The following is an 8,622-nucleotide window of genomic DNA, read 5'->3' as shown; positions in this document are numbered from 1 at the left end:
TATATATATATATATATATATATATATATATATATATTTAACAAACTCTACAAAAACAACATAACTGCAACTACATTTAAGATTTTTCAATTAAACAGAAAAACTGATTCAAAATGTAAATATAAACTATAACAATATCTCGATACTAAAACAACACTGATATATACTACATTTATTTTGTATTTTGTCCTTTTTAGAGCTTAACAGACATGGTCACTATGCCTTTGTATAGTAAACAGCTTTATGAAGAAGTTTAAAAATTCGCCACATAAAAAACAGCATTCAGGTTTGCAACAAGTAAATAATTAAATAACACAATCATTTTTAGCAGCACTGTTTCTTTAAGTCAGTGCTATACAGAGGAATGGAAAGTCAGAACGGCAAGACTTTAATTAAAGCACCACCATTGATCCTCTGATGCTGTTGGCAATGTGAAGCTCTCACTCTAATTATACTGTAAAACAATCTGTCCCACTCGACTGTCTCCCTCTTTTTTTATTAATGCATCTCCGCATCTCTGTCTTTCCTTTCCCTCCATATCTCTCACCCCCTCGCTCCCTCTGACTGACAGATAGCTGCTCTCCCTGTTGATCTTTAAAAGATGCCAACTGGAATTTGTCATCGTCCTGGTCCTCCCTCTCCCCTGACAGAAAATCATTGATTTTTGTCGCCCTGTTGGAATAATGATAAGGATTGTTGTCAGGGGAGAGGAATGGCATGCGGGTTTTGGGCTTAGATGCTTCAGATATGTTCAGTGAGGTGGAAAGGTTTGAAAATCACATGAAAACAGGTGCAATGCAATATGCCTGATTACAGCTCGTCCAGACATGCTGCACACATGCATTCTAATGGAAACTAATGGGTCATTAAGTGGAAAATGGCATGTGATGATGGACTATATTTATGAAATTGTCTGAAAGGACCAATATACCTATTTTATCTGCAATTTGGCTTTAGGAATTAAATGCCTGATGCATTTAGGATCCTTGGCACATTTATTATGCCTAATACCATCTACCATCAGGTAGATTACAGTGGAAAATATGCTTGAAGACAGAATGAGAGTAGCAGGGGAAAGTCCCTGCAGAGTTTCATATTAAAAATCAGCATGTAAATCAAATCTTTCCAAAACGAACGAGCCAGTGGCTAGACTCGAATCGAATTAATCATCGTCTGGTCTGCACACTTAAGGAGTATGAGACCCTAAAGGGATCTGACTAGAATCCAGTGTGACAGATTTGCGAATCCTCTGCGCACGTATCACTTATCCAAATCAAGAGGCTTGTTTTCACATTTCAAAGCGAACTAGATTTGCATTTCTTCAAGGAAACATCAGTGACTGAAGAATAATGTTAAAAGCAACTGTTGAAAGCAAGGGAGAGAGCGAGAATAATAGTAAAATGCATAGTAAATGTATAGCCTATGCTGTCAATATCTATGGATTTCTATTTTATTTAACATCAAAATTTTAACTTTAAAATTATTCCTTGTAGTTTCTCGATTAAATGAGGCACTAAACTTGTGCATGCATAATACCTGTAAAAGAATCAGCGAAACGCTGTTTAAAACAGATTTGGATGGAATATAGCTTGCCACGTCACATAATTTCAAGATTCCAAAACTCTCAAGTGGTCGATTCGACGTTTGAGGAAATTTCTGTTGTTTAAGAAAATGTTGTAGTCATTTTAAAGAGAGACAGAAACGGCTCCGGTTCATCTCGTTTTCGCAGATAGCAGCCTAGTCAGCTAACAGTAATTTGTCCTATAGACGTTTTAAACAAAACTATGCGTAATTTATATATTTAAGTTGTTAAAAAACGTTTTTGTGAAATATTTTACACGTAAATCTATAATAAAATGATAAATATTGACACGACTTACGTTTGTCAATGTACTGCCCAGTCTGCCCATGCGCAATGTACTTATGCGCATGCGCCGTCTGTTCACGCGCGTCAGTCAAGACATCTTGCAGTTGTTAATGAAATGTTGTTTGTAAAACCTGTTAAAACGTATATATTTTGTGCAAAATAATATATATTAAAATCCCCCAAGCTTGTTTTGATTTTTCCTCACTCGCCCCCAAAATTAGCGCTCTTCAATCAACTACTTCTAGGTTCGAGCTGAATTAACTGAATAAAACACACAAGGGAAACTTAATTCATGGTGCATTTCCGTTTCAGTGGCTGTAAAAAAATGCAACCACATTTGACATGACATTTGCGTAAAATTGCAGTTATCGTGTTTAAGTCATTTGTTCGCTGTCATTCGTATTGGCACTCGCTGTGATTTCAGCACTGGACAGCGCCTGTGTGAATGGGCAGAACCTATGAAAGTACATAACAGACCGTGTGTCCTCAGCAGAGAGAGAGAGAGAGAGAGAGAGAGACGTGGCGTGGACGGATCGAGCGCTTGACGCATAACCCCGCCTCCTCGGCTCAGAAGGTGGAAATCCTGCCCTAGTTTACCACATTCAGCGCACTTCGTTTACCAGGGTACTAGGGTTCCTTACACCTCTGCACATTCGTTCTCCATTCAGCCTTTCAAGACAGGAGATCTTCTAAACGGATTCGCTAGCGCACCTGTTTAAGAAGTGCTTCTCAAGTATGCATTGCTGAAGGATTTTTCTTGCCAGTCGAGCTCCAGCTGTATCACCCCGGGCATCAGATCATCCGTCACGTTCATGAGAGAGGCGACAGACACCGCGATGGATCCGCAAACCGCCTGCTGATGTTCAGGGTCCACGATGGATTCCTGCGTGTCTAGTTCAACAAACAGATATAACGGAATCATAAATGGAGGAGGAGAGTGACAGCCGCAAAATTAACAACAGCTTCCTTCGGGACCACAACTATGCAACCGAAGGTATTTGGAAAATCGATTTGAATTCGATTCTCACTTATATTAACGACGGTGGGGGCGGGTGCTGCTCTTCAGGACCCCCTCCTGTTTGTGAATGTGCATTGGGGGTTAGTGCTTGTTGGTGCATTGATGAATCTCAGACTTGGTGATCAGAAGTCACACATTCATGCAGTGTGCATTGGATCACTGGCATTATGTGAGGTGCATTGTGCTTTAGATCACATGCTTTTGCAAGACACCTTGATAAAAGATGATTGTCATGTTTTTATAGGCTTAGGACTATATATAGATCTTGCATTAGCCTGAGCTCAGGTTTTAGGTGTTACTATGGGGCAGTGGTCATTGAGGTATGACGTGTACAATGAGTCAGATATGACTGGCATAACAGAACTGCAGACATTTTTTTTGAGTGATAATTAAAAGGAAATTCAAAACACTACAGCTCAACAATGTCAGCATTAAAATAATAATAATAAAAAAAACATTTTATATAAGATAAATAATCCTAAATAATATGACTAAACATTCCATACACTAGAAAATATGATCAATAAGTCATGTTAACATTGTTTTTCCATTACTTTAACTCATCAAAATAATAACCAATAATAAAATAAAATAACCAATTTCAAACAATTTCATTTTTTTCAGTTGTACAAGATTCAACCCAGTTTTTAAAATCAATTTCATATAATTTGTTGAAATTACTTGTACATCCAATTTGATTATACTTTCATTTCAATACTTTAAATTTAATTTGATTATATTTAAGACAGTCGCTGTACTGAAGGTTTAAAGCTGAAGTAGGGGATTTGTTTTTAACAATGTATAACCAGGTTTACATTTGATGTTGCTTTTAAGCAAGTAAATATAATACTGTATTCATAATTCTAATCTTGGCGCTGTTTAGCTTCTGTCAGTTCCCAGTTTTTGAAGAAGGTCATCATCAATTATTGTTAGGTTCTCAACTAATAATGCAAACCTGTACTATATTAGTAATGATACAGGGAGGTTATGGTCTGAAAAGTGAGGGTGTGTCTGAGAAGAGCATTATAATATATAATATAATCTACAGTAACACTGTAAAATCAATGAAAGCAGCAACAGAGGGAGTTCAGCTAACCGACACTTAAAGAAGGAGGCTTTCACAGCGCACTGGAAGTTACGCACACTCAGAAGTTTCCATAAAGGTGTTTGTACATGTAATGACTCCAATTTCCAACCACATTTAAAAATGCAGGTGCAGTTACCCATGATAAAGCCTGGCGCATTTTATGCAAATACACTCCAGCGCAGGTTTCAGGTGAACAATCTCCTGGCATGTTTGGAGTCTAGATCAGTGGAAAAGCAAGCTCTGGTTGTGGCAGCGGTGGGCATCTTTCTGGGCGGTAATTAATGGCTGTGGGAGGTTTTGCAAAACAGATCTAATGAGCAGAATCAATCTGTAGCCGTTGGACTCAAATGCCTCCTTGGTTTATGACCTGTCTTATGCCCACCCCGGCTTCTCTGTAAATCACACAGTAGCAATGAAGCATTTGCTCACACACACACACACAACAAGCCACAGAGCATCTTTCACTGGCAAATTTGGCCCTCGATGCCTCTCAGCTAAGCATATTTATGATGCACATATAGTGTGGCTGACTGCATTCTGCTTGCATTCAGATTGATACCTGCAATCATAAGCAGTTTAGGTTAATCATAAGCAATTTGCCATTTGTCTCACACAATATGAATTAGGTTTTAAAATGCTGGCTCAAAGCATGCATTGCAGACATTACCATAAAGATCTGTTCTCTTTGCAGTATAGTGACATGTGGCTTCAGTGTTTTCAGTGCTGTTCTCAGATGTGTTGCTGCTTGTTTGAGGAAAGAGCTATTTGATGAATTTAATATCTGTTCCAATTACGCAAACTCACAGTTGTCGCATTAGACGTGCATAACTATGGGTACAAGCCAGGATATAACTAAATATTCAATAGTGGGAGGAGCTAAAGGTTCTTGCCATTGGAAAACTCATCTAGATCAAGCATTATTCTGAGTAAATGAAAGGATGCTTTCACTATAATGACTGCATTCATATGCACATGAATATTAATTAGAATTTGATCACATTCCAATTTTGTGAGTGTCATTTAAACACCTATTCATTTAAATGTGATTCTGTAAGATTTTAGATTCAGACAGAAAGGTCAAGCATATTTTGGACTCATATCATTGCATACTTCTTGCAAATTGTTCTTGTGCTTTTCTATAAAGAACATAAATGAGAAGTTAGCTGGTCAAGTTACTGGCCACAATTACAAAAACGCATGAGCGAACAGTATTTTCAGAAAAGAATGTGCATATGCTTATTACATATATACATATACAGAAATTGAAGTGTAAAATCAGTGCATGTAATGGCTGTTGTGATTTTTACACTGCTGGGTTCATGTATTCCTCCTTTTATCACTGCACAGCCCTTGCTATCATCTTTATTTCTGTCTTTCTTTAAAACAGCATTCGTTCAAAATATATTTGCCACACAGACAGCCTATGGTTTTAAAATGCCAAAATGATACACAAAGTTAAGTGTTACAGTCTAGGTTGCTCTAGTCTAGACTGAATGGATGTATGTCGTTCACCCCGCCCCCTCACCGCATACCCATACTGCCTTGCTCACATGATGCAGTAGATGATGGTGGTATTTCCCCACTGCAGACATCCTCAGAGGCATAATTGAGGTCCAGGGTTACTCTCGCTCTGTGTTTCTCTCCCGCAGGCTGTGGAGGCTGATAGACAGAGTTTAATAACACAGCACTATAACTCTTGTGTGCTTCGTCTATAGACACACATAGAAAATAGGAGTTTAGAGTGGTTGGGATTCTCCATTGGGAGCACTTACACCAGAGACTAATGTGTGTTGATTCACGTTCCAGGCATGGTTGGATTTTGATTATCGAGTGCACTCTTTTCTGAAACAACCAATGCTATCTGCCCTATGACCCGACAACATGACCTACCAAAGGACCTCTTCTTTTTCCCAATTTGTCTAATTTACTAAAGTGCCATGGCCATAGTAATTGGATTTCGCAGGGGTAACTTTGTAGTCCCAGTAGTGGTTTGTTGGGTCCCAAACCTAATAAAGCCCTGACAGATAGGTGATAGAGGGGCGTTTTAAAAACACCCAATATTGGCATCCCTTTTCTTAAGCTTAAGAGAAATATCAAATTATGCCATGAGGGTTCATAAAGACCTTTTAGGTATGGAGTTAATATTTCAGGAATGCAATAAAAACGCTGTTGAATCATGCATAGCTGACCTGGATATTAGTTTTTTAATAGCTTCTTGTATATTACTTCCAATCAAATTATATCCATGGGAGTCGTGTTCGCTCACACTTGAGGAACATTCATGCAATTCTCCCGCATTTCATTTGCACAGGGAATCCCGGCATTTCACGCCTTTCCTGTGCTGAAACACAAGTTATGCGGTGATAGACGTCTTCTCTTGTAGAATGAAACTCAGTGAAATAAATGAAATTTAGTTTCATTAGCATAACACAGATGCTTTCGGGTTGACAGCACTAATAGCTGGAGGATGGATGCGACCATGCTGAGACAGAGAAAGAGATTCGGTTTTTGTCTTCATTTGTGTAGCATTGGGTGTAATTGACCAGAACGCTCCCCCTACATGCTTACACATCAGTCCATTCCACCACCCACGCTACACAACACACTAATGAATGAGAAAACGCCCTGAAACACTGACAAGATCATCAATCGCTGCAAGCTCGGAAAGTAGCTGAGCTCTAAAACTCACAGGGAGAGAGAAAGATAAAATATTGCCCGGCAGAGAAAAAGCTTTGCGGTATTCCAATCTGCACTGCAGGGCTCGAAGCCAGCAGAACTTAGCCTGGATACACAGTAATGGCCTCACGGTATTGCGCAGGCAGCTGGCCCGGGCTCAGTTGCATTACTGCTTATGTAGGCACTAGTGCACTAAAAGGAGGAGATTGCAGCATCAAGTCTAATATAGTCTAACCTCACCACAGTCTTACCTCATTCTTACCTCACCGCATTTTAATACAAGATTACCTCAGTGTTGAGGGTACATCAAATAACATGTGCATTGTTCACAGCAGACACTTTGAAGTCACACACTAATTGTTTTGAAAAATATTGTTGTGGATTTAATGGAGAAGCACCGCTTTGAAGGCTGTAGTTGTGATGCTTGACCGGGAGTACATGTACTTAAAGGGATAGCTCACCTGAAAATGAAAATTCTGTTATTAATTACTCACCCTCATGTCGTTCCAAACCCTTAAGACCTTTGTTCATCTTCAGAACACAAATTAAGATATTTGTTATGAAATCCGAGAGCTTTCGTCTCAGACCCTGCATTGACAGCAATACAACTGAAATGTTCCCAGGTCCAGAAACGTAAAACAAGGACATCGGTAAAATAGTCTGTGAAAACATCTGTGAAATACTCTGTTGAATCATGCATAGCTGCACACTGCCGCAGAGGATGAGGAGAAGAATAATTGTTGAATAAAGTCATTATTTTTGTTTTCTTTGCTCACAAAAAGTATTCTCGTTGCTTTGTAAAATTACGGTTGAGCCCCTGATGTCACAAGGACTAGTTTACCGATGTCCTTGCTACGTTTCTGGACCTGGGAACATTTCAGTTGTATTGCTGTCTATGCAGGGTCTGAGAACTCATCAAAAATATCTTAATTTGTGTTCCAAAGATGAATGAAGGTCTTACAGGTTCGGAACGACACAAGGGTGAGTAATTAATGACAGAATTTTCATTTTTGGGTGAACTAACCCTTTAAGGGGGTACTTGGATAAACCTAAGAAAGGTTCTTTATTGGTTCCATGAAGAACATCCATGGAACCTTTCCACTGAACAAAAGGCGTTTATAGTGGAAAAAGGTTCTTTAGATTAATAAACTGTTTTTTATATATACTAAGAAAAAATGATTACTGAATGGTTCTTTGTTGAACGTTGCAAATTGTAATCCAAGAGATTCTATGTACTGTCTTTTGGTCCAATAAGTAATATCTCTGTCTTATCCGAATTTAATAAGAGAAGTTTCATCTGGTCTTGTTGAGATATATAGTTGAGTATCATCAGCATAACAATGGAAACTAGGGATGTAACGATTCACTGAACTCACGATTCGATTCGATTCACGATTTTGATTTCACAAATCGATTCACGATTTTTTTTTTTTTTACAAAATGAGATTTAAGACAAATTATAAATTAAATGTGTCCTTTTATTATTGCTTGGACAAAATGCTGCACATTTCTTTGTGAAATTGAAATATAACACTATAATAATATACTAATATAGCACTTGCATATTACTGCTCTTTTGTTGGTTTTGATTGCTTCTATTGTCCTCATTTGTAAGTCGCTTTGGACAAAAGCATCTGCTAAATGACAAAATTTAAATATAATGTAAATGTAAATAACAAAACTACATTGAAATTTTAAAACAAGCCCCAAATCAAATAAATAAGTAACAAATAAAAGAAATCTCTTCATATAAACAAACTAAGGCTTTGTCTGTGCTCTTTCCATTTAAAAGTTAACTACTGCATTTTAATCATGATCCAAACAAAGATGCTGCATACATGCAACTGCATGAGCAGTTTTTAATCTAAATTAGATTGTATAATTTTGAAATTTGAAGCAAAAAACGAATGGTTTGACTTCAGGTTTGTGAAACTATACATAAAAAATATCTGCATGAAAGCTGAGCTGAATGAG

General features: G+C 37.9%; 1 protein-coding gene across 2 annotated transcripts in view; it reads left to right on the top strand.

Moving 5' to 3' along the window:
• Window positions 1-8,622, top strand: part of LOC107587064 (serine/threonine-protein phosphatase 2A 55 kDa regulatory subunit B beta isoform-like) — a 47,316-nt gene that overhangs the window by 12,038 nt on the left and 26,656 nt on the right. The window contains exon 1 of one of the 2 annotated variants that reach the window (XM_016274677.1): window positions 2,393-2,861. The exons of the other annotated variant lie outside the window; for it this stretch is intronic. Coding sequence (XP_016130163.1) covers window positions 2,792-2,861 — 70 coding nt within the window. The 5' untranslated portion in view covers window positions 2,393-2,791. Of the gene's footprint in view, window positions 1-2,392; window positions 2,862-8,622 lie in introns of those variants that run through there. 2 annotated transcript variants of the gene reach the window in all.

Source organism: Sinocyclocheilus grahami, unplaced genomic scaffold, assembly GCF_001515645.1.
Source record: "Sinocyclocheilus grahami isolate Dianchi unplaced genomic scaffold, SAMN03320097.WGS_v1.1 scaffold89.1, whole genome shotgun sequence".
Taxonomy (NCBI): domain Eukaryota; kingdom Metazoa; phylum Chordata; class Actinopteri; order Cypriniformes; family Cyprinidae; genus Sinocyclocheilus; species Sinocyclocheilus grahami.
Note: the sequence above shows the minus strand (reverse complement) of the source record. Positions and strands in the feature narration are given on the sequence as shown.